This window comes from Cannabis sativa, chromosome 4 (assembly GCF_029168945.1).
Source record: "Cannabis sativa cultivar Pink pepper isolate KNU-18-1 chromosome 4, ASM2916894v1, whole genome shotgun sequence".
In the NCBI taxonomy this organism is placed as follows: Eukaryota; Viridiplantae; Streptophyta; class Magnoliopsida; order Rosales; family Cannabaceae; genus Cannabis; species Cannabis sativa.
In genome coordinates this window covers 16,358,994-16,385,297 of record NC_083604.1, presented here as the reverse complement: position 1 = coordinate 16,385,297, position 26,304 = coordinate 16,358,994, and the positions used below count along the sequence as shown (strand labels likewise).

General features: G+C 32.1%; 3 protein-coding genes across 5 annotated transcripts; 2 read left to right on the top strand and 1 right to left on the bottom strand.

Annotated features, from left to right (window-relative positions):
- Positions 1-7,678: 7,678 nt before the first annotated feature.
- On the top strand, positions 7,679-9,355 carry LOC133029088 (uncharacterized). Of its 2 annotated transcripts, XR_009687274.1 has the most exons (3): positions 7,679-8,368; positions 8,453-9,242; positions 9,330-9,355. XR_009687274.1 is itself a non-coding variant. In XM_061113368.1 (2 exons), exons 1-2 carry the CDS (start codon positions 7,795-7,797, stop codon positions 9,073-9,075), a joined length of 1,197 nt encoding a protein of 398 aa, XP_060969351.1. In that variant the 5' UTR covers positions 7,679-7,794; the 3' UTR covers positions 9,076-9,355. The 2 variants fall into 2 exon arrangements, 1 of the variants encoding a protein (XP_060969351.1); XM_061113368.1 differs by having other exon boundaries at positions 8,453-9,355.
- Positions 9,356-10,243: 888 nt separating this feature from the next.
- LOC133036694 (uncharacterized) lies at positions 10,244-12,225 on the bottom strand. Of its 2 annotated transcripts, XM_061113367.1 has the most exons (5): positions 12,173-12,225; positions 12,005-12,070; positions 11,335-11,902; positions 10,718-11,238; positions 10,244-10,620 (listed from the first exon to the last, which is right to left on the bottom strand). In XM_061113367.1, the coding sequence occupies exons 3-5, from the start codon at positions 11,380-11,382 to the stop codon at positions 10,434-10,436; spliced, it is 756 nt and encodes a 251-aa protein (XP_060969350.1). In that variant the 5' UTR covers positions 11,383-11,902; positions 12,005-12,070; positions 12,173-12,225; the 3' UTR covers positions 10,244-10,433. The 2 variants fall into 2 exon arrangements, with proteins under 2 accessions (XP_060969350.1, XP_060969349.1); XM_061113366.1 differs by having other exon boundaries at positions 12,005-12,217.
- A 4,691-nt stretch (positions 12,226-16,916) lies between these two features.
- On the top strand, positions 16,917-24,475 carry LOC115712638 (pyrophosphate-energized membrane proton pump 2). The gene is made up of 15 exons (XM_030640943.2): positions 16,917-17,265; positions 18,232-18,575; positions 18,792-18,995; positions 19,114-19,265; positions 19,356-19,503; positions 19,575-19,707; positions 20,344-20,516; positions 21,068-21,188; positions 21,288-21,475; positions 21,669-22,106; positions 22,232-22,396; positions 22,475-22,630; positions 22,733-22,844; positions 23,364-23,583; positions 24,175-24,475. Exons 2-15 carry the CDS (start codon positions 18,477-18,479, stop codon positions 24,272-24,274), a joined length of 2,409 nt encoding a protein of 802 aa, XP_030496803.1. The 5' UTR covers positions 16,917-17,265; positions 18,232-18,476; the 3' UTR covers positions 24,275-24,475.
- The last annotated feature ends 1,829 nt before the right edge of the window (positions 24,476-26,304 follow it).

The following is a 26,304-nucleotide window of genomic DNA, read 5'->3' as shown; positions in this document are numbered from 1 at the left end:
AGATAAGTAATCTTGTAAGTTTTTTATATGGTTTTTGATCACCCTAATGGTGGCGACTGTATAAGACTTGTAAAAATATGAAACAATGGTGGAAGCTCATAAGATAGAATAGTCTTGACTCTCGCCTAAACGGGACAACGCGGATTCCAATCTTGATCGAATAAAAGGTTGCTAGAATGTTGATCATTTTAGATGAGCTGACAACTCTATTCAATGGATGGTAGCTTTGACTCTCGCCTAAACGGGACACTGATATCAGTTTGTTGAAAACCTTGGAAATTATTTAGGATTGAATGTTTTAGTATTTTCACTTGTCATTCCTACTTGTTATGTGCTTTATAATTTTTGAATTGTGTATGAATTTGTATTGAACCATGTTATTTTCTGTTATTAAATTGTAGTTTAATTTCGAATCTTCATTGTTGGTCTAACTTGGTTTGTTTTTCTAATGAGATAAATCCCTAATGGATTTTCACCATTAGACTAACATAATAGTGTAAGATCTCGAAAGATAAATATTGTATATGCAACATCTAGCTGTTCATCAATTGATGACACCTTAGACTAGTATTTTACAATATGAAACAAGAAGATTGAATAAATAAGATTACTTTGACTCTCGCTAATCGGAGCATGGTTGGATTCTTATTTAAAACGAAATTATCCTAATTCCTCTTAGCTTATTCATTTCGAATCAGCTTAATGACATATCATTGGATGAATTGTCTATAATTCATATAAAGTCATTCCATATTTTCTCTTACGAAATTAAATGATGCATATGATTATATTCCCGAAATTCTATCCCAAAATGATATAAATCCTCAATCTTAGAAATCTCCTACTTATATGGGCAAATCAAACTTAGAGTTAGATTAGTAGTGGTGGTCCAAAAAAGAATTACTCATTATACAGTTACACTTTCACAGGTGTTTAGTAACCATTTTCTTTCAGTGGATTTCAACTGTATGAGTTTAGTATTCTGTGACCAGAATCCACTTGCACTATTCTAAGAACTCTTTGTTGTAACTAAAAGATACAACCACATTTTATAAATCTATGGCATTTGTATCTTGTTCATAGTGGTTTTGACAAGATCATTCTCTGCAAAGAGTTAATATGCCTATATCCACTGAAAGTAAGTTCATCTCATTCGCAGATAGATGTACATTCAGGGGTGGATATGAGTTTTCGTTGTATTCTTAAAACGATCACTCTAGATTTTACCTTATGCAAAAGAAATTTGAAATGTTTGAAAAATTTCATGAAAATCTAGCAATGGTAAGTGGTTAAAGATCTTGAGAATTGATAGGGGTGGAGAAAAAGTTAGTAGATATGCAGTTCAAAGATCATTAATTTGATTTTTGAATTATATCCAAACTTACCTCCCCAGAAATTCGAGTTGCATATTGATGATTAGTTACTAGTCGTTGCCTAAATCCTTCTATGGAAATAAAATTTCAGAATGATGCAATGGTTGTATACTTAATGTAAATCATTACTAGATTCATGGATGACCTAATCGAAATCTTAAGAAAAGCTAGAACTGCTAACCTTGGTTTGCATGTTTGTTAGCTATTCTAAGTGATTAGGGGTGGACCATCCCATAGTCATTAGACAACAAAGTGTTTATTTAAACAAATACTACTTTTCTAAGAAAATGACTAAGTCTGAAAATAAAGTAGCAAATAAAGGAGATAAGTTTTTCTTGATTCCATAAGTGTTCTATCATCTTATTCGTTACAAGATGATCCCACTGCCTCTGTTGTTTTAACACAACCGAAGAGGTCAATACCATTTAGTTTTCTTAGACATAATTCACGGTACCTTGTCGTAGTGGGAGAGTTTCAAGGAACTTTACCTTCTCATGACTTGGAAGATACTAGTGATTAAAATTCATTGTGAGTTTAAACAAGTAATGGATTGTCAAGATAAGAAACTAAGAAGAAAGCTAATAGAACTATGGTTTGATCCATTCACATGGAGTAACCTAAAGTTTTCTGTTACAAGGACATGAAAGGAAATTTTTGTTAATGAGTCTATTCAATGGACTTAACAAAACTTCATGTTCCTAGTATTATAGGTTTGAGTTTATCTAAACCTATGGCTTGTGGTATACCTGGTAATTACTTACTCTAATGCAAGCATAAGATGCTGGAGCATTTTCTTTCCAATGGCAATCTATAGAAGCTTCACAACTTCTTAGATATAGATTATATTTATCTAAGAAAAAGTCTCAACTATTCTACAAAAGATAAAGCCATGAAAGAATTTCTTGAATCAACAGTGAGAGGTCTCAGATATGCTTTAGTATGCCTTAGACCAGACACCTGTTGTTGAGTGGGAGTAATGAGTAGGTATCAGATTAATCCAGGTGAGGAACATTGGAAGACAATCAAGTAAATCTTAAGATTAAGAAGAGGAACTATATGTTAGTCGATAAGGGTGGTTTTAAAACTCTTAGACTACACCACATCAGATTTTGAGACTTGCCTGTGTGCTAGAAAGTCTGTTGATAAGATGGTGATTACTTTGGGGGTGGAGTAATGATTTTGGAGAAGTGTAAAAACCTATCTGAAATCTCTTAGTCTACCAGAGAGAGACTGAATGTTAAAAGTTGCAGGAAAGATACTTATTCAGTCTAAGGAAAGTTCTATACATTTGTGGCACCGTTCCAACTTGCCTTAACTACTAGGGTTACTTCCTGAATAACCAAGAAGTAGTTGCCAAAAGTATAGAATCCAGTATCCCAAAAGAGTAGACATATAGAGAGGAATTTCACAATATCAAGGATTTTGTGATTAAGGGAAAGTAATGGTGGAGAAAAGGTTGTTGTTAATTCAACCTGTCAGATCCCATTACGAGGAGTTTACTACTACTACACTTGATTCGTATATCAAGGTGTTAATGATTATTTGAAATGTACTTTTTGTTTTATATTAGTGCAAGTGGGAGTTTGTTGGGTTTTATGCCCTAAATAACATTTTATGTTGCATGGTTCACATGATTTATTTCATGATTATATGTATATAATGTATGAATTCTTTTTTAAGTCCAGAATATATGAGTTTGTTAAAAATTATAGTGTTGTCAGCAAAGTGGAATATAATCTTAATTATATGTTCAAAAGTTTATTCCCTGATTTGTCAGAATACTGGATTTAGACTGACATGGTATAATCAGCGATAGGTATTCTTACACCTTGGAAAAGTGTTATGTCCTTTCCAGGACATTGGCAAAGTTTACCAGTATCGGATGTATGGAGTATACATCGGAAGGGACCGATATTGAACTTTGATTAGATATATTAAAACTTACCGTAATATCTATTCAATTCAATATCACCTATTGATCCTAGATCAAATGACCTTAATCCTGATATGGGTAGGTTCGATCTCAAGAGTACTATACATATTCTTTGATTTGTTAGTTAAGCCTACTTTTGGGTCAGGGTGATACGTATATTTTGGGAACATGATAGTATAATTGAGTGGGAGCGCTACCATAAAGATGGAATCTATAACTTCTATAGGAACTTAGAAGTGAAACGATGATATCCTTCGAGCTTGGCTAAACAGAAATAAATAGTGGAGATCTCATTTCACTTTGCTAAAATATCATTTATACGGAGCTAAGTGTTTTAAGGATAAAATACATTGAAGGTGTAGCGGTAACAGTAGTGCCTTTTCAATGTAGATCATCTATTAGAGGGTCATTGATCACATTAGGGTTATAACAATGGATAACTGATGACGTGTCTATATCATGGAACATATAGAGCGTTCTATATGACTGAGAGTGCAATTCCAAGTTCTAAGTGGGATTCAATGAGGAATTAATAAGTTAGGGAATTTACTTGGTAAATTCGGTTCGACTTATTGGAAGCTCGGTTATATAGACCCATCATCCCCATACTAGTTGAGACCATACTGCTTGTAAGACTCAGTTAATTGATTTTAATTAATCAATTAAAATTCTAAAAGTTAGACTATGTCTAATTTGTGAATTCTCACAGTTTAAGGATGAAATTGTAAATAAAAGGGTTTCTAGGTTTAATTATTAATTGAGAGACTTTGTATGTCTAATTAATAATTATTTTAAATGACAATATTATTTAATAATCTATTTTAGTTATTAAATAATTAGTTTTGGCATTTAAATGGTTAGAATTGGAAAAATGGCATTTTTGGAGAAATAGAAATAAAATTGAGGAAACTGTAAAATCCAAGTGAGGCCCATAACACACCATGGCCGGCCACCTCTTTGCTTGTTTCCCAATTATTATTTTCAATTTTAATTGCCATCTAATTGCTAATCAAAGCCTAGCAATAATAGGAAAGTGGTGGATCACACTAAATAAGGCAGTTAATCAATTACATAGTAAAAAAAGGAAACTGCTTATTTGGAAAGTTGAGCTCTCCCTTTTCCCAATATAAAGCAGCCCTTGTTCTCTTCTCTTGAATGATCATAGCTCATGAAATTAAGAGAGAAAAGAAGAGAAAAAATTTCGAAATTCCTTGAGTGAATGAGTAGTGCCCACACACATCAAGTGGTACCTCAATCATAGTATGTAAGACTATGGAAATTCTGCATCAAAGAAGGAGAAAAGAAGATCCAGATTCAGATCTTGATTATGCTCTGCTATAGAAAGGAATCAAGGGCTAGATATCTGAATGGAAGGAGTCATATTATTTCGCTGCACCCACGGTAAGGTTTTCTAACTTTATATGTATTTATTTTCATTGTTTTAGAATTTATATTAGGGTGTTAATCAAACATACTTGTTAGTAAATCTAGATCCTGGTAAAATAATTCCAACAGATACAACGGTAAGTATTATAATATCTTAACTAAGACCAATATCGGTCCAGTCCAATGTATACTCCATACATTCGAAGCTAGTATACTTTGCCAATATTCTGGAAAGAACATAACACTTATGCAAAGTGTAAGTACACTTTATCGCTGATTATCACATCAATGTAAATCCAATGCACTGATGAAACAGGGACTTTGTCTTTTGAATCATATAATCACAATCACATTCCACTGTGTTGACATCACTGTAATTGTAAATGACTTATATGTTCTGGACTTAACAGATTTTGTATATATATTAAACCATAAACATGAAAACAACATGTAAACATAAATGACTCTAATCTTTTATTGATAGCAAATCAGATTAGATTGTAATGGATTTTATTTAGAGCATAAAATCCCAACATTATCCAATCCCCAAAAAATAAAAATCCAACCAAATCAACAAACAGAGATTTCTTTAATCAAATTAAACAATGCAAGTCTTATATTGCACTAAAATACATAAATCAAAATACAAAATAACAGATTCGTTCTTCACTGTGGGTAATGAAAAATTAAACAATGCAGTATAATGCACACTTCAAAATCAGTACACATGCACGGAGAGAGAGAGAGAGAGAGAGAGAGAGAGAGAGAGAGAGAGAGAGAGAGATACCTCAACAGAGAAATAATAGGTCACTTGAATCCCTAATGTCGTACTTGAGAGAAAATGAGACTGTTAAAACTACACCACTTGTATTAATGGAGTACACGAAAATGGACCTCAAAAAAGATTTTATTTTTTTATTACCCACAGCGAAGAACGAAAAGCATGAAAAGTAGAACATGAGAAACTTACTTGTAGAACCAACCGTCGACACCCACGACTGTAACAACCACAAAAATGGTAGAACACGAATAATGTACACCACACACTTGCTCCCTCAGAGTATGTACACGAAAAGAAGTGAAGAAAATAGAAAATGGGAGCTTTACCTAAGCTAAAATGAAAATGAAAAATGAAGTTTTTGCCCTAATGTAAAAGAAAGAAGAAGAAGTTTGAAGTAGAAGATGTTGATGAGTGAAGAAGGAAGAAGAAGAGTGGAGGACGGTTGAGGTTGATATGACTGATGGTGGTCATGTCAATTTTCACTTTTTTAAATTTATTAATTTTTTATTACAAAAACTTAACCGGTTACCAATTTCTTTCACCCTAAATACCCATATATGCCCTCAAATCAAATAACCAATCCATCTAACGGTCATGGTACATCATAGAATAAATCCCATTAAATACACTAACAAGACAAAATCGTGTCTCTATATATTCTCATTATATATTTTTTTATTTTGAGAATATATAGAATATATATTTATTAAAAAAAATAAAAAATATCTCACAACTAAAGTTTCAAAATAACAAAAAAAAAAATATCTATATATGTATATATTTTTTTATGACGCGTTCTAAAATAGCTTTATTCAATATTTGGTAATAATTATCTGGTATATTTCTTTTATTTAGTGATGACATCTATTTTGAATATTGTGACGACTACAAATATAATAATGATAACGATTTTAAAATAGTAGTTAGAGTTTTTTTTATATATATATAAATTTATATTCAAATATCTTTGGGAAATTTTTATATATATACATTATATACATTAATATTACAGAAAAAACGTTAAATGAAAACAATCCATGTGTATGCCGTGACACGTCATCAAGCTTACCGTGATTAGCTTCAATAATTTTGGAACCACCGGCGATGAAGGAGACGCGCCCACAATTCCATATTTCTCGGCCATCTCTGCGCGTGGTTCTACTGTTTAAAACAGAAAGCTATAAATACCATAGGAATAATACACGAAAACGAAAAACAGAAACCAAACCAACCTTGAACGAAAAAACACCATTGACGGAAAAATACAGACCTCGACGAATCTGAAAATTAGAGAATCGATCATCATATCTCTCAAAACTGTTGCTGTATACAACAAGCAAATCATCGTCTCTCTAATTCGACCTACAATTCAATCGATCAATAAACCTATGAGCTGATCACAACAAACAAAAAATCGAAAACCAGAAATCGTTGCTTCGAGGAAGAAGAAGAAGTCCGTCAACTACAACATCGAAAACTAAATCTGAATAAGGTACCTATTATACATTACGATACATACTACTGCTTATAACACATTACACCTTCCAATTCCTGAAAACACCTAAAAATCCATCATGTTTGTTAATTCTGTTAAACATGATTATTTGACAATTAATCAGTACTAATCAGATAGTTTACCAGTTGTAATCATAACTGATAGTAAACTAATCAATACTAAGTACTTTAAAAAATACAGTACACTATAAACCTTCGTAATTGTAATCGCTCCAACATTATAGTTCAACATATAGTCATCTAATTAGTAAAACTGCATATAAACCTTACTATAATAAATATAAAATTTAGTTTATGAACATCACACCTATTACATGTTTATTATTTTTGTATATACATAATGTTTACTGTATACAATACTTAACATGATTAAACTAAACAAATCACGCAGGAACATGGATGTTAGAACAGTGATTCTTTTTTACAATGGAACTTGGGTTGACAAAACAACATACGTTGATTATGAAGTCGAAGGTATACTAATTCCAACAGATTGTTCACATTATGAGCTTTCTCACATAGTATACGAAGCTTTGAATTTGGACAAACAAATATACGATTGATCTTCAATTTCAAGCAACTGAAGGCATACCACCAATAAGAATCAAAGACGATAGTGGATGCAAGTTTTATGAACAAATACGAAGGAAAAATGATGATGAGACCAAATATCCTATACTCGTGTTAACATCTCAACATCCACAACCGACAATGAACACAATGATAGAGTAAACTATACCTACAATGGGGAAACTAGTTTACAAACAAGGCAACTGCTACCAACAAGAACAGAATATGCAACAAAGATGGCAGATTATGTGATTGAACAAACTCAAATATCGATGGAAGAAAGCTCCGAAGAAAATCAAATAATTTTAAATCCTCAAGTTGCTGAAATACACATTGGCCAAGTTTTTGCAAACAAGGAAACCCTCCAACAAGCAGTAAGCCTTCACTCAATAAGATACAATCAACCTTTCAAGGTAAAAAGATCATCAAAACTAGACTATAAACTAGTCTGTATTGATGATAACTGCAACTGGACATTCTTAGCATCAAAACATGGAAAGACTGACATGTTTATCATAAGAAAAATAGAGCATACTCATACATGTTCATTGGACATCACTTCTGGAGACCATCCTCAAGCTACAAGCAACCTGGTTGGAAAGGTTATAAAAAACAAGTTTGTAAACCCAAAAAGAGATTACACTCCAACAGAAATTGTGGATGACATGGCAGATGATTACAGTGTCTCTATATCTTACCAAAAAGCATGGAGAGCTAGAGAAAAGGCAATTGTGGATGCTCGTCGCTGCCCACAAGAATCATACAGTGAGATACCATCAATTTTATACATGATGCAAATATCAAACCCAGGTAATAAAATACTTCGTCAACATAAAGTACTAATATGCTATATAGGAATTTATACTATAAACTAATTGGTTACTTTTGAAACAGGAACAATCACAGACCTAGTAACAGATGAAGATAACAAATTCAAATATCTATACTTTGCAGTAGGTGCTTCAATAAAAGGTTGGCAACACTGTACACCAATAATAGTCACAGATGGAACCTTTTTGACAAACCAACATGGAGGCACTTTGTTGATAGCAAGTGCACAAAATGCAAATAGACATATATTCCCACTTGCATTTGCAGTAGTAGATTCCGAAAATGACAGCTCTTGGGAATGGTTTCTTCACAAAATAAAGGAAACTTATGGCGAAAGAGAAGGTCAATGCATCGTATCAGATAGACATGAGAGTATACTAAAAGCAGTAAAAGAGACCTTTCCAGATATAATGCATGGGGTATGTTGTTACCATTTGATGAAGAATATAAAAATGAAATTCAAAAAAGGAGGTGATGAGCTCAAGATTGCATTTAATAGTGCATCTAAAGCTTACAACATAGAAGATTTTGAAAAGAGCATGCAAGACTTGGACAATATAGATGTAAGAATAAGAGATTACTTGGTGAATGAAATTGGTGTCGAAAAGTGGACAAGACTATATGGCATGAACAGGAGATACAAAACAATGACATCAAACATTGCTGAATCACTAATGCAGCCTTGAAAGCAGTAAGAGACCTACCCATCGCAACTCTACTAGAATGCCTACATTCATTGGTGCAAAGATGGTATTGGGAAAACAAGAATAGAGCCCAAAAAACTACAACAACACTGGCAAAAATACCTGAAAAAACATTAAAGAAACAAAGAGATATGAGTTTAAAGTACAAGGTAATTATGTATACAGAAAAATAAAAATTGCTTACAAACATATTTACTCTGTTGTAAACTTAATAATCGTTTACTTGATTAATACAGGTTGAAACAGCAAACCTTCTGGTATACCAAGTACACGACAACAACAGATCTCACATAGTAAACTTGGAGAATAAAACATGCAGCTGCCAACGATTTGAATATGATGAAATGTCTTGCTCTCATGCAATGGCTGTACTAAGCAAAAGGAACCTGTCTTGCTACAAATATTGCTCATACTACTATACGAAAGAAGCTTTTATGGCAACATATGAAGACAGTATACTCCCATTAGGTGAGGCAACATCATGGAATATACCAGATTTAATAAGAAATATTGTAGTCCTCCCACCTAAACATAAGAGAGGCTTCTTGGGAAGACCAAAGAAACAACGATACAAAACTGGACTTGAAGCAAAAGCACAAGTGGTATGCGGTCAATGTCGCCAGAGAGGACACAACAAAAGATCATGTAAAAATGACCCAGTACTAAAACCACCAAGAAAAAGAAAAAGATCATAAGATCCTGAGGTAAAATGAATAAATGTTGGTAACCATCAAACATGGTTACTAAATAGACAGTATACAAAAACAATTTACAATGATAATTGTTAGTTGATAAAGCTTTTCAATGTATTAATACAAACTTTTAATAAAATGATTACAATTCGCTTAGATTCAAGTAAGTTTTTTTTTTTGCCTCCTCTATATGAAATAAAATGTTAAAAATAACAAGTTACCAAATATATGAACAGTTACTAACTGTAATTTATTTACAACCATTTTAAAGGTTAATAAACCATCACATTGGTTTATACCACTTAGAATGGTATACAGAAATGTCATTGGTTTATAAGATCAAACAAAATTAAACAAAAATCACATAAAAAAAGCCAGAACACTAAAACTAATTTCTAAATCCAAAAAATTAACATATTGTCTCACAGAAATACATAACATAAAAACTGCAAACATACTGTGCCAGTAAACCAAAAGGTTACTTCAAAATTAAAATAGGCAAGAGTCTCCTAAAATATTACTGTTCCAAACAGTTTCTTAAACAAACACAAACATAAACCTAAAAACAAAACAACATGACATAAAAATACACATAAAGTTCAAAAAAATGTAAACTAGGTTTCCAACATGTTGTTCTATTACATAAAACTATGGCATCCTTCCTGGATGCTCCGAAGTAGACTCGTACCCACCCAACTCCTTCTTCTTTGCATGAACAAACAGATCAACACACAACTTCTTACGAGTGAATGCAATGTCCAACTTCTTAGGAATCTTATCAATCAATCCATGCATAAAGAAATGAGCATACTTTATGATAAAAACACCACAATCACTACATCACAAAAATAAACCCATAGCAATTGTCAGATAACAAAAAATAAACAATAACATAGAATCATAAATATAAAAAAAAAAACAAAGATAGTTACCTATCCTCTTGTTGTGGCAAATTATCAACCACGACAATATCAAACGCATCAGTATCTTTTTTACCTTGCCAGTGCTTACTACTCCTGTCAATATCTTTTCTCCCCTCATAGAAATTAACATGTGACAGTAAGATAGGAATTATTACAGAAAATGCACGAACAAAACTCTCTGAGTTGTTCTTGTACCTCCCAAACCTCATAGAATTCAACACTTTTAAGCATCTCATCTTAATGTCAAGAATACACAATATCCAATGAGCAAGAACAATCACGTTAACAGGCATTAGTACGAAATCAAGCTCAGCCCAGGGTTTATTGCATAACATATAAAAACCCGCTATGTATGCAGCTGCCTTAGAATCCTTCTTAATCGAATCAACATTTTCACCACTTGCAACAAACTCATTATATAATTCAAAAATTTGAGAAGCAAAGAAGCAATCAGTAGTATTACCAGAAATTTTCACAGACTGGTCATACTTTAACTTCTTTCTCAAATAGTAGAAACAAACATCAATATGCTGCAATAAACATAAAACAATCCAAAGTTATAAACAAATATACAGAAAAAGTATACAATAAACAAAAAAAAAATATATATATAATAACACACTAACCGAGCATGACAAGTTCTTCCCAACAGTAAGCAAATCATAGAACCACATCTTATCATCAATTTGACAAACCACAAAATCCAATGGAACCTTAAGCTTCCTATGACATTCTTTAAACTTCTTCACTTTGTTTTTATCATTAAACCCAATCTTAAACCACTGATCAAAAGATTTAGCTTGCACATCATCAATCACATTGAAAAAGCCAAATCCAAAAGCACATGATCCAGGACGTCCACCTTTTGGTTTACTAATACTACCTGAACCAAATTCTGTGGCATACGGACTGTTGTATACAGAACTAGGTTTCCTCTCACTATTTCCAACTGTAGGAGTTTCTTCCTCCAATTTTATAGACTTTCCCTAGCATTCAAAACAATTACAAACAAATAAAAAAAAAGTAAGTGAAAAGAAAAAAAAAAAACAAACTACCAAATAACATAAACAAATAAAAATAAACTTTTTTCAAACTGTCTTCATAGGAAACCAAATGATCATTAACAACCTCCATGGTAGATACAGAAAAGCTTTCTTGAGAACCATGCTTCTTCTCAACACCAACAACATCAGTCTTAAAATATCATGCAAAAAAAAAACAAAAAATATGTAAACATAGTAAACCAAAAATCAATACTCAGAACATAATCAAGAATAAAAAAAAAAGTAAACAAACCTTGTCCAACCCATAGGTAGATAAAACATCAGCATTTGTTGCCTCTAATTTATTTAAAGACTTATCCTAAAAACAAAAAATAAAAATAATTAAACATGACAAAATGATTCAAAATATAAAATAAACTAAATAAAAAAAAAAGTATACAGTAAACAAAAAATGACAAACCTTTTTAATGCTTCCCTCATAGGCATCAATCTTTTCATTTATAATCTCCAAAGGCATACACGGTGATACTATCCTCGTTGCCTTGACTATCAAACAACTTTCCCTTACTAGAAACACCTTCAACATCATTTACACTTGCATCTACATCAACTGCTCTGCCCTCAACATTATCTTTATTACTCCCATCTGCAACATCTTTTGCTTCTTCAGTATTCTTTCCCTCAACATTGTCTTTATTTGTCCCATCTGAACCAATAGCTTTAACAGCATCACCACCCCCCAAACCCTGTAAATATACAAAACAAACATAAAAAACATTTGACAGAGACAACAAACAACATAGTAACAAATCATCTAAATAATGAAAAAACTAAAAAATAAATAAACTTGCCTGGTCATCACCACCATCATCTTCATCCTCCTTAGATTTTTTAACAACATCCTTAAATAGGCCATGATCATCAACAACCTGTTCTTCATCATTCAATTTATCAGTATTCTTTTTTTCTTCAGTAAACCTGATTGGTTTACTAGAAATAAAACTCATAATATCAAATGAAGGAGCATCATCATTAAAAACCTACAAAAAAATAAAAAAAAAACCCATTAAACAATAAAAACATTAATAACATAAAGAAAAAATATTCAAAAAACAAAAAATATTTAATAAACAAAAAACAATATACTAGTTTACAAAACAAGAATAACCTGAGTATATTGAATATTCTCATCGAGTCCAACAGTTTCAATTGCATCTTGACTTTTCACATCAAAAACTTCAACATCATTTAAATCATCATTCTTGCAACAAAAAAAAAAAAACCAACAAAATCAAAATAACATATGAAAAAACAAAGAAACATCTAATAAACTAATAAAATAAACATAATCAAACCTTGCCATCGCTCTCATCAGGACTATCATTTCCATCTTTAGAAATTTTTGCATTTTCAATAGCTTCCTTCAACTCATTAAACTTCAATTCCATAAAAAAACCAAGCCTTCACTGATCTTTGAGTCAATATACGACTGAAGACTTAACTGCAACTCCTTGAATCTACCCTCCAACACATTATTCAATACTTCAATAGACTCATCGCCTTCTTTGCCTAGAAATAAACTCCTTCATCTTACGCATCACACCATCGACATCAAACCCACCAGTAAACTCCTTCTGTACACCAGAAGATCCAACTCTATCAACATTAAACTTTGAGAATGGAACATCATCAAAGTCATCATCTGACTCTTCTCGGCCAATAAACTCCATTCCGAAAGAAGCTACTCCAATAAACCTTTTATTTCATTTTCGCAGGCACAATATGTTTTCCTTTCGGCTAGCAAAATAAGAAAAAATAATTAGTTTACAAAATATAATAAAAACAACAAATAAACAATTTACAAAATATAAAAAATACCTTATTTGAAGATAGAACTTTCTTCTCAACTTCACTTGAATTAGGATTTCCAATACTCTTCCATCTACAAAACCTATATGGTTTACCAGAATCATAGGAACAAAACTTTGCCTTCAAGCACAAAGGAATGGTTTCATACAACCAAACCAAAAATGCAAAAGGTAAACCAGTAAGTTTATAAGATCGAGGACCCTTTTCCAAATGTTTCCCTTTAACCTTAGCAAGAGGCTTAGCAACACCTTTTCCCTTCATAACACCCCTCGTACCAATCTTTAAATTGTGCAAAGTTAATTCAAACAACTGGTATACCCCATGGAAAACTACCATACTCATCAACCCCAATTATGTTCAAAATCTCAACAGAACTTTTTTGAGTAAACACTACTAATCAAACAATTAGTAACAAGGTACAAAACGACCATCTTCACAAGATACTCATCCGACTTGAAATCACTATACATAAACCTATGCTCAACAAAGACTAACGATCCTATTCGATCACAAAAATATCGATCAACAAAAGCATTTTCTCTGTGTGTATACTTACTCAAATCTCCAAGATCACCAACACACAAGAAACCAGAAACAACAGCAAACTCAGCTAAACTGAATCTGAAATTCTCATCACCAAACTTAAACCACATTTCTTTTTCATTTTTCTGATATACCTCCCTATGTAAGGCATTATGAACTAATTGAGACTGAAACCAACAGGATGGCTATCCAAAAAATAACCAAAACAAGTATCACGAAACAACTTACGTTGATCTTTAGTCAACTTGGAATTAATATTTTTGACAACAATGTTATCCTGATTAGGGAATAACATCACTTTTCCCTGAATCTTTTCACCGACGCTTGAAATATAAATCCCATTCCTGTAAAAAAAATGATATACAAAGAAATCCACACATTAAACTAAAAATAAACATCAATAAACAACTTCACAGGATACAATAATCATTTAAATTTGTAAACCAATACTTTCCACTGTAAACAAAAAAAAATTCACATCAATACCTAAAAAACTATAATAAACCATAAACATACAAAAATAAACCAGTAAGCTTAAACATAAACCTAAATAAACAAAATCGAAAAAAAATTAACAAATAAACTAAAAAACCAATAACAATAACCTGAAAACAAATAATCAAACCCTATAATAAACAAAAACAGAAAATATATTTGTAAGCCAAAACTTTCCATAGTAAACAAGAAAAATACCCATCAAAAATCTAAAACTCAAAAATAAACCATAACCATACAGAAATAAAACAAAATAAACTTAAACATAACCTAAATAAACAAAATCGAAACAAATTAACAAATAAACCAAAAAAACACATAAACAGTAACCTAAAAACAAATAATCAAACCTATAATCAACAAAATAGATTACAAACATCATGAAAAATAACAAAATAAAAACAACACCCAAAAAACCACAAATAAAAACCGACTACAATATAAACCAAAAAAAATATTACAAACAAACATCAAAAACATTTAAAAACATAAAACAATAAACTATAAAATCTAAAAATAAATTAAATCCCTAAAAATCGTAAACCCAATACAACCAAATAAAAAATTAAAAATCATAAAAATACCTTCAAATCATTACGAACTTCAACCTCCAAGTCTTCACTATCATAATCCTCAGGCAAATCTTCAAAGAATCCTTGCTTCATCTTTTTCACATTTCGAACATCTTCTTTCTTCACTTTATCAACAACTCTTTTTCTCTTTTGCAATGCCGAGCCACGGCTACCATCCGATGATCCACCAGAACCACCAGAACGATCAGAATCATCACGATCTCCATCATCAGAGACATTTTCCATTTTCTTCTTATCAGCAGCTACCTTTACAGAATGCGAAGGAGAAATTGAGGAACGAGTTTTAACCATTTTTTAGGTTTACAGATGATAATAACAAGGCAATAAACGAAAATGATGCACTCAAACTCTCTTGCTAACACAAAAATAAACCACCCCAAGAAGAAGAAACCATAACCCCTATACTTTGTATAAAACGAAAACAGAGAAAAAAAAAAGCTCAAAATAAATATTTATAAAACAAACTTACTTTCCTTTTATACAAACACTTAAAAAACCATAAAAATGGTAAAATACAATATAAAAATAAAAAAAAAATGATTACAATCCTCTAAAACCGTCCATAATTTGAATTACACATGCAAAAAAAGTGGCGCGTGAACAGTTGAACACTACAACATGGAAGACGTGCAGGACGTGATGTGATGACGTCATCACACATCACACGTCCCATCCAGTTATTTAAAAAAAAAATTGAATTAAATTGATAACGGTATAAAAAACGGTACATTTTCATATATAAATGACAACACCATATTTTTGTAAAAAGAATGCAATTAAAGTACTGGAATGTAAATTTTCCAATATCTTTTGTATATCTCTATTTTTTTTTTTTGTGATAATTTATCAATTTTTAATATATTCTTTACTATAACATTTGTATAAAAATTTACTAAATTATAATTTATATTATTAAAATATATATAAAAAATATCAAAATTTAAAATTTGTTATACTCTTATAATTTAATTATCATTAAATAAAATACCAAATTTTTACTAGTGTTATTAATAATGATTCTCAAAGAGAGATTTGGACAATTAATATATAATTAGTGACGTGGCCTATTAACATTGGATAAGTTGCGTTGGCATATTCTCCCAACTTTCTTCACCTTTTCTCTCCTGTTTTAATTTATTTTCATCAACAGAACCCTCCATCCAATCTTTTATTTTATTTAAAATATTCATTAAAAGTGAAAGTGACTTTTGTTTCCAAACAAAGCTGATAGATTAAAATAAATAAATCAGTAGTCTTATTTTGTAAAAAAGATTAACTAAAATGTATTTTTTCCAAATTAGTATATTCCTAACTTGTACCAATGGATATTTTTTTGTGTAAAATATTTTTTTTTCTTTCTTTTTATTTTTTTTAATGGCTTTATAACAGTTTTGTAAAATATTTAGAAAACTGATATTTTGTTAAAAAAAAAACTCAAACTGAAATGAATATGTCTACTTTTTATAATAACTTAGATAAAATGCAGGTTGGAATTTTGTTGTTTTTGGAAAAAATCAATACTTGCATTACTTATTTATCAAAAAAAAAAAAAGAAAGAAAATACTTGCATTAGAAATGTACCACATTATGATTCAAATCTCACCTTTTTTAATTTGTGAAAATGGAGATCCTATATTGTTTATGTCAATGTCAATAATATTAATATTAATTATAAATTGACACATTTAGAAGAGTGAATGGCTAAATAAATAGTAGAGATATGATAATTACCCAATTGGATTTTCATTTTAATATTTTTCAGATCGAAACTCCCACGTTTGTATTTTATTTTATTATTTTTTTGACAAGAAAAAAAAACTAAATAGTTCTATTTATTTTTAATATTTTAACTCATCCGAATCCAAATCTCCTATTATTATTATTTCCAGTTTCTGAGAATAGTCTTCGAGTTTCTCTCTCTAAAAAAGCTTCTGCTACGAAAATCTTTCCTTCTTCTAGAGAGAGAGAGAAAGAGAAAACAAAGAAAGGAAGAAAGAGGGGAGCATTTGTGAGCCGTACGGTCAGGGATATCCATTCGTACCCTTATTTGCTGGTAATGTCTTCTTCCACCCTTACGATTTCTCATTTTGATTTGGGTTGATCTCTCTGCAATTCATTTTTTTCTCTCCCTATCACATTTGAGAAATATACGGTCAACGATTATTGATGTCTTATGTGTAGTTGAGGTCCGAGGGATTTCGTTTCCCAGATCTTTTTGGGTATGGAAACTGGAATTGATTTGGTTTCTATTTTTTTTTTTTTCATGTCTTCATTTTGCTTTGTTTCTTTTTTATTTGTTTTTGGATTTATCATCCCCAGGTGAGCGAGCTATCCGTTAATGTTGTTCGTTTTTCTCTTGCATTTTCTTGGAAAGTCAAATGAAGCATATGAATTTTTGTGTTTAATATTGTTGTCCGTGAATTATTCAGTGATGGCGATTGTTTTATATTTCTATATTGTTTATAACTTTCTTTTTTGAAGGATTTTTAAGCATCTTTTCAATCATATTTTGAAATTACCAAAATTCCTTTTAATTCACTTCTTGTTTTTCCAAACCAAGTTTCTAATCCATAATGTGTTTTTATATTAAAGTTATTCGTGTGTAAACTTGCAATTAGATAATATGTATCTGTGAGACCTCACATAATGAAATTCAACACAACTTTATTGTTTGCCATTACGGATTTTGTAAAACAAATTGAAAGTTTGAAGTACAATACCTATGGTTAAATTCCTATGACTCTTATATCACATACTGAGTTATAGAGAGACATTATTTTGATATCTTTACGGATGTAACATTTTGCTCATTGTTTACAAAATCTGAATGGTGACTCTTTTTTAAACTGGGAAGTTTTTTCTGCATTTTTAGCAATAAGTCTTAACTGTCTTAACTGTCATATGACATGTATGAAGAAAGTTGCTTCTGAATTCTGATACATTAAAATTTGACTATCAAACTTAGCTAGTCATTTTATTCTTTACTGATATCAACAGAGTGCTGTTTCTAATTTCGTAGGAATTGGCTCAGCAAAGAAGATCTTTGGAGAGATATTACCATAATAATTTTTAAGTTATTGAGGGTGGCAGCTGATTGATTAACGTGTTAGTGCTTCGACACTTGCATCAGGTGAAATCGCACTTGAATTTTTCTGGCTAAAGAAAATTTTCAAAATTCAGCGACCAGGTTCAGGGGGTGACTTGCCCCAAAGTGGCGAGTACAACCCTTTTCCTGTAGCTCGAAGGGCAAATTCAGCCCATACAATGATCATGGGTGAGGATTTGGAGGGTGGCAATCTAGGGTCTTACCAAGACAAGCCAAGAACATTTCCCAGTATGCGTAGCAAAGCTTACACCCCATGGGTAGTGATCTTACAACATTTTTGTTTCACGTATTCCTACTTTGCCAGAAACTTATATCTATCTTTCTTTCTTTTTTTCTCCTCATGCAAGCTTTGCTTTCTTTGTTATACACTTGATAAAAATTTGTGTGGTTTTCTTTGTCATCATTGCACCCCATGGGTATTTCTGTTACACGGGTTCTTATGTTGAGTTCATGAAACTTGTTTGTTTGTACAGATTTTCCGAGTCCTACTTGGAATAAACACTCGCGTTCTTTTTGTAATTTTGCTCTTGGGGTTAGGAGCAGTGTTTTATGTAGGGGCACGTACTTCTCCCATCATTCTGTTTGTCTTCTCTGTTTGTATTGTCAGCTTTCTTTTGTCAATATATCTTACTAAGTGGGTACTCGCCAAGGATGAGGGGCCTCCTGAGATGGTCCAGGTATATCTACTTTAAATGAATTAGTTTTAAGTATGGCCTCATTCTGTTTGTTTTTCTCAATTCACGATAATCAATGGGTTAAATACCTAACTTATTTGGTATTCTTTTGTTTTTTCAGATATCGGAAGCTATACGTGATGGAGCTGAAGGTTTCTTTAGGACCCAATATGGAACTATCTCTAAGATGGCTTTTTTGCTAGCTCTAATTATCCTTTGCATATACTTGTTTCGCGATATAACTCCTCAACAAGAAGCTGCTGGTATTGGGAGGTGATAATATAACTCTCCTTTCACCCTCTTCTTATTTCTTCCATCAAACCCTTTGCCAATAAATATTTATGTTTCCAATTGCTGATGTAGGTATATTTCTGCATGTATCACCGTAGCTGCATTTCTTTTGGGAGCTTTGTGCTCAGGTGCTGCAGGGTATGTTGGGATGTGGGTTTCTGTCCGTGCTAATGTTCGAGTATCCAGTGCTGCAAGAAGATCTGCAAGAGAGGCGCTGCAGGTTTGTTTTCAGTGTGACTACTTCTTAAAAGTGTTTCAGAGTTTCAACATATGGGAAAATGTTATGTGCAGATAGCTGTTCGAGCTGGTGGTTTTTCTGCTATGGTTGTTGTTGGTATGGCTGTAATTGGCATAGCAATTCTGTATGCCACATTTTATGTTTGGCTGGGGGTGGATACACCTGGTGGAATGAAGGTTACTGATTGTAGGTGTCACCTTTCTTTCTTTTTTCTAGGCATAAATTTTATTTTATCACTCCAAATAAAGTTGCTTACTCTCTTATAATTCTTATTTATCCTATTCTGCTGGAATAGATTATATTGTAATGCTACATGTTACATCTTTCAATCAAAGTATTCATATTGCAAATTTTACATCATTAAAGCAAAGTGGAATTCTGTGTGTGTTTAATTACTATTTGTTCTAGATCATTGGAGCAATCATGTTAGCAGATTTAAATCGATAGTATTGTCTATCTACCTTTTAGAAACTTTTCACTGTCATTTAGCTGTTATTAGTATGTTAGTAAACTAATGAGCTAGTGGTGACTAATTGCACTCACGTTCCACCTAGATCACTGTTGTAAATACCAATTTGCCTCTCCATGTTTCTTTCTTTCTAGAACTAGTATCAAGTGCTATCACTATTATGGCTTGCTTGTCACATGTTATTTTGGTTTTCCTTGCGAATGAAATATGGACATGTGGTCTTAGCTTAGCTTATCCCTATTATAGTTTTTTTTTTCACACTTGTTTTCTTTGACTTGTATATGTCTGGATTCTAGTTACCATTTCTATTATATTACATAACATGCCCTTGACTTTGAGTTATTGTTTTCCAGTGCCTCTTCTTCTTGTTGGATATGGTTTTGGAGCTTCTTTTGTTGCCCTGTTTGCACAATTGGGTGGTGGAATATACACAAAAGCAGCAGATGTTGGAGCTGACCTTGTTGGGAAAGTAGAGCAGGGCATTCCTGAAGATGATCCTAGAAATCCTGCTGTTATTGCAGATCTGGTAATTAGTTTTGTCATTTTGGCTTTTTGTTATGGAGCCATTGTATTAATAAAGCCACCCTCAACTCAATCAGTTACACTGTAACAGTGGTTTGTGTGTATTTGTCAAGTGGTACATGTGGCATTTTAGATTGAGCTGAGTGTGGGATGTAGGTGAGTGCTTTTTTCTTTTAAAGAAAATATTTCAGCTAAAAAAGAATGACTTGCTGATGTAGAAAGAATGATACGTCTAATTGGGAAAATGGAACTTGGATGAGTTTTGTGAAAATGTTATTGAAAGTGAAATCTTAGTGAATAATGTTTCATATTTTACCTTCCTCCTCCAACCTTTTCCTCATATATATTGCTTTTAAATTTGCCTTGAAACTAGACATCCTTCCATAATTGTTCAGATACACTAGATACCCATAAGTACAATAACATTTTAATGTCTATAGTAGCCTTACGCGAGAACTATTTTCCAAGCAGATTCTGTTTTTGCGTTTTTTGTTTAATTGTTTCTGTTCTCAATTTGCTGATTTGACTTTGGTCTTTAAAATAATTACATGAAAGGTTGGGGACAATGTAGGCGACTGTGCAGCTAGAGGTGCTGATCTTTTTGAAAGTATTGCTGCTGAAATAATCAGTGCTATGATTCTGGGGGGAACAATGGCTCGACGTTGTAAAATTGAAGGTAATGTGTTTTTTACTTTTTTTAATTTTACTTGAGGATGTCGACTTTGACCGATTTCATAAAAGGCCCTTATTTTAAAGACTTTCTGTATTTGTGCAGATCCAACGGGCTTCATATTGTTCCCTCTTGTTGTTCACTCATTTGATCTTGTTATATCATCTGTTGGAATTTTCTCAATTCGGGGTACTCGTGATTCTGGTGCGAAAGGTGCTATAGAAGATCCCATGGCAATTCTCCAGAAAGGATATTCTATCACTATTGTGTTAGCTGTACTGACCTTTTGCCTGGTAATACCTCATCTACAACTAAACATATTTATTTTTCTTTGATATCTTAGTGTGCTGCTGAACTGCTTTCTACTAAAAATTATTTATTCAACTGAAAAAAAGAAAGTGAAACACTTGTAAAGTAGCAATATTATCTGGCCATTTTCATCCTCCTCCCATATATTTTAATGCTGTGGTTTCTCAAATCATTCAGTCTACTCGCTGGTTGCTTTACACTGAACAAGCACCTACTGCATGGTTTAACTTTGCCTTATGTGGGCTAGTTGGTATCATCACAGCTTATGTTTTTGTCCGGATTACCAAGTATTACACTGACTACAAGCATGAACCTGTACGCTCTTTAGCTCTTTCTAGCTCCACGGGTCATGGGACAAATATAATCGCTGGTGTCAGTTTGGGTCTGGAGTCAACTGCTCTTCCTGTTCTTGTTATTAGTGTAGCTATTATCTCAGCCTTTTGGTTGGGTCAAACCTCTGGACTGGTAGATGAAACTGGAAATCCAACTGGTGGGCTCTTTGGTACAGCTGTAGCAACAATGGGAATGCTTAGCACTGCTGCATATGTTCTTACTATGGATATGTTTGGTCCTATAGCTGATAATGCTGGTGGAATTGTAGAGATGAGTCAGCAGGTAACCTTGGAATTTGTAATAAACAGAAATTTATCTATTCCATTAGTATAGAGGGATGAAATCTTTATATATATTATTTTCATTTAATTGGCCTATCTAACATAAGAACAAATGTGTCCTTTCAGCCAGAAAGTGTTCGAGAGATCACTGATCTCTTGGATGCAGTAGGTAACACTACAAAAGCAACAACTAAAGGGTTTGCAATTGGATCTGCAGCACTTGCATCGTTCCTGCTGTTTAGTGCATATATGGATGAGGTTTCTACATTTGCACGTGTACCTTTTACAGAGGTAACAGAATTGTACATTAGACGTTTTTTTCCCCTTATTTCAAGCACTTAAATTGGTCAACTTTCATTATATTTTCAGGTAGATATTGCCATTCCAGAAGTTTTTGTTGGCGGGCTATTGGGTTCTATGCTTATTTATCTATTTAGTGCATGGGCCTGCTCAGCAGTTGGCCGTACGGCTCAAGAAGTTGTCAAAGAAGTGAGGAGACAATTTATTGAGAGGCCTGGTATAATGGTGAGTTTTCTTTATTCCCTTCCCCTAGTGGTATGTGGTACTTTATTTGTTTTGATCTTTGTATTGTTTCAAGATGGAATTCTAACCTTATAATAACCACAGGACTACCAAGAGAAGCCTGATTACGGTCGTTGTGTTGCTATTGTAGCATCTGCATCTTTGAGGGAAATGATAAAACCTGGTGCTTTGGCTATTATTTCACCTATAGCAGTTGGTGAGTTACTACTGTTTCTAGTTTCTGTTTTAAGTATATTGATGAACATAATTTGAGTGGGTTTGTGATTGTATTCTTTCTTTGTTGTTTTGTTTTTGGCCTAGTGTTTCTTGCACCTCATTGTTCTTACAGAATGTTTTCCGTCTACAATATTTAATATTGACCTTTTCTGTAGCATTTTCTTCTGCTTACAGAAAAGCATTCTATAAAGAAATTTGTTTATACCAGAATTTTGGCAAAATACCACATCAACACCTTTACATATTACCTCTTTATATGTGAAGTAAATAATGGTGTGATTGATTAGTCTGTGTGGGGAACATTCAATTTGTTTCAGCTGGTGATTTTTGGTATTTATTTGGGTTATGTTCATTTTATCACTTGAATGAAACTTTTATTTCCTTTCGACTTAATTCCACTAATTATTTTCATCCTTTTAGGGATTGATAATGCATCGTTAATTTTTGTTTCTTATAAGAAAAATGAAGGAAATAATATGTTTGCTAATCTCACCTGCAGGTCTTCTGTTCCGGATTTTGGGATACTACACCGGGCAACCTCTGCTTGGGGCTAAAGTTGTTGCTTCAATGCTGATGTTTGCAACAGTTTCCGGTATTCTCATGGCTCTTTTCCTGAACACAGCAGGTGGTGCTTGGGACAATGCAAAGAAGTACATTGAGACGGGTGCTCTTGGTGGTAAAGGAAGCGAATCTCATAAAGCTGCAATTACTGGAGACACGTAAGTCTTATTTGTTCTCTTTTCTATAGTATTATAATTTCATTGGCCCTAAATTATACTCTCCCCTAATGCAGTGCCTTTTCTTTTTCTTCCATCTTTATTCCAATTAGAACTGCTCTTTTTGTTTTTTCTCGTTAATTGTTAAGAACTTGAAATGAATTGGACTTCTACTGAAAAACAAGGGTGAAGAATACTGTTTTATATGACTATAAGAAAACAACTACTACCAACCAATCTACATTTTTTGGGGGCCAAAATATGATCAATTTGTCCTATGTATCTATGTTCTTTTTCTTTTTTTCCTGAGAAAGAGATATCTAAGTTATTTTGCTGAATACTATTGAAGAGTTTTTGACAAAAATCCTGATGTCATTAGTTTTTTTGGTATTGATTCACCAAAAATAAATTAGAAATGAAATTCAAATACACTGTAAGGGATTATTATTGATTGCAAAGTGGAGGATGGGATGACAGGCTCAAGTTTTGGCTAGTTTTATTTTGTTTCCCATTTATCTAATGATTGCAACTCAAGTTTAACATAATGGTTGAGTTCATTGATCTTGTTTTACATTTTTCTCACTGGTGCTGCAGTGTTGGAGATCCATTCAAGGACACAGCGGGGCCTTCCCTTCACGTCCTTATAAAAATGCTCGCAACAATTACGCTTGTAATGGCTCCTGTGTTCCTGTGAGTAGTGGTTATATCGACCATGGTGTCGTCACCGGCATATTATATTGTATTTGTTTTGCACCCATTTTTCTTGGCTATTTAGATGTTCTTTTTTGCAAATACACAGATAGGTTTTTTGATGTAGAATGAGGGGTGCCTGATTTAGTGATATACCAAATTTTCTTTACCTTAATTTGAATAAAAGAGATATTTAACTGCTTCATTTAGTGCTTAAACTTAGTTATCACAATTGTAATTTTATCAAATTAAATATCAACTTCAATATAACATGTTATAAACTTAAAAACTGTAAACTTTAACCAATAATGCACGATGTTTATTTATATTAATAATTTGGTAATTTATTAGGTAGCATGGCTTTTTTAGAGATGGAATTTGCAGTGTAAATAATAAATAAAATATGAGAAACAATTTCGAGAAACGCTGAGAGAAACAAGGGAAATTTGAATTTCTATACTTACAATACTTTATAATTTTCTCCCTAAATGCATACTTATTAAAATTGGTAATATATGACCATTTTACTAATTTTTCAAAACTACTCCTCCCATTTCAAATTCTAATTTTCCTAATCTCAGCTGGCTCTCTCTCAACTCACCAACCCCCCACGACCCTCACCCACGATCAACCTACGGCACCCACGACCCTCACTCACGATCAACCCACGGCACCCATGAAAACCCCAACCCCAACGACCCTCACCCACGCTCAACCCACGGCACCCACGAAAACTCCAACCCCAACGATGCTCGAAGCCCCAGCCCCCCTCTCCACCGCGTACGACCGAAGCCCCAGCTGCCCTCTCCACCGCGTACGACCCAGAGCCGTCCAGTTTCACCATCGCGTAGGACCCGAAGATCGGCCCGTCATCCCCTCATCACCGCCGGTCCATCAAAACCGAAATGGCGAAGGTAAGTTCGACCCTTTTTTTTTTGTTATTATTTGTTTGAGTGATTATGACTTAGAGTATTGATTTTAGGATTTGATTTGAACGGATTTGTTAGATTTAGGGCTCGATTTAGGCTAAGATCTCCGATTTGGGAAAATCGGTTTTTGGGAAGACAATGGTCCGATGGGACCCCGATGGGTCCGATGGGACCCCGATGCATTGGCTTTGATTTTAAAAAAAATTAATCTGGGTCCGACCCCCCGATGGGTTCGATGGTCTTTACTGTAAAGGGTTAGATTTGGGGAATTTTTTTTTAATTTTTTGGCTATGGGTCCGATGTTCCGATTGTAGGCCCGATGGGTCGCCATCGGACCCGATTTTTTTTTTTTTGGTTTTATTAATTATTAATTATTTAGTTATTGTTTTAGGTATTATTTTATTTTTAATGATTTATTAAGTATTTTTTTAATTAATTATTGTTTTGTTACCAATTAATAATTATTTATTTATTTTTAATCGTTTTATTAATGATTTATTTATTTATTTATTATTAATTAATAATTATTCTTTTAGTATTAATTATTAATTATTGTTTTAATTTTTATTGTTTTATTAATTATTAGTTATGTTTTTTTAGTAATTATTAATTATTGTTTTAGTATTAATTATTGTTTTAATTTTTATTGTTTTATTAATTATTAGTTATGTTTTTTTAGTAATTATTAATTATTGTTTTAGTATTAATTATTAATTATTTTTTTAATTTTTATTGTTTTATTAATTGTTAGTTACTTTATTTAGTAATTATTAATTATTGTTTTAGTATTTATTATTAATTATTGTTTTAACTTTTATTGTTTTATTAATTATTAGTTATGTTTTTTTAGTAATTATTAATTATTGTTTTAGTATTAATTATTAATTATTTTTTAATTTTTATTATTTTATTAATTATTAGTTATTTTTTTAGTAATTATTAATTATTGTTGTAGTATTAATTATTAATTATTTTTTTAATTTTTATTGTTTTATTAATTATTAGTTATGTTTTTTAGTAATTATTAATTATTATTTTAGCATTAATTATTAATTATTGTTTTAATTTTTATTATTATTTATTATTAGTTATGTTTTTTAGTAAT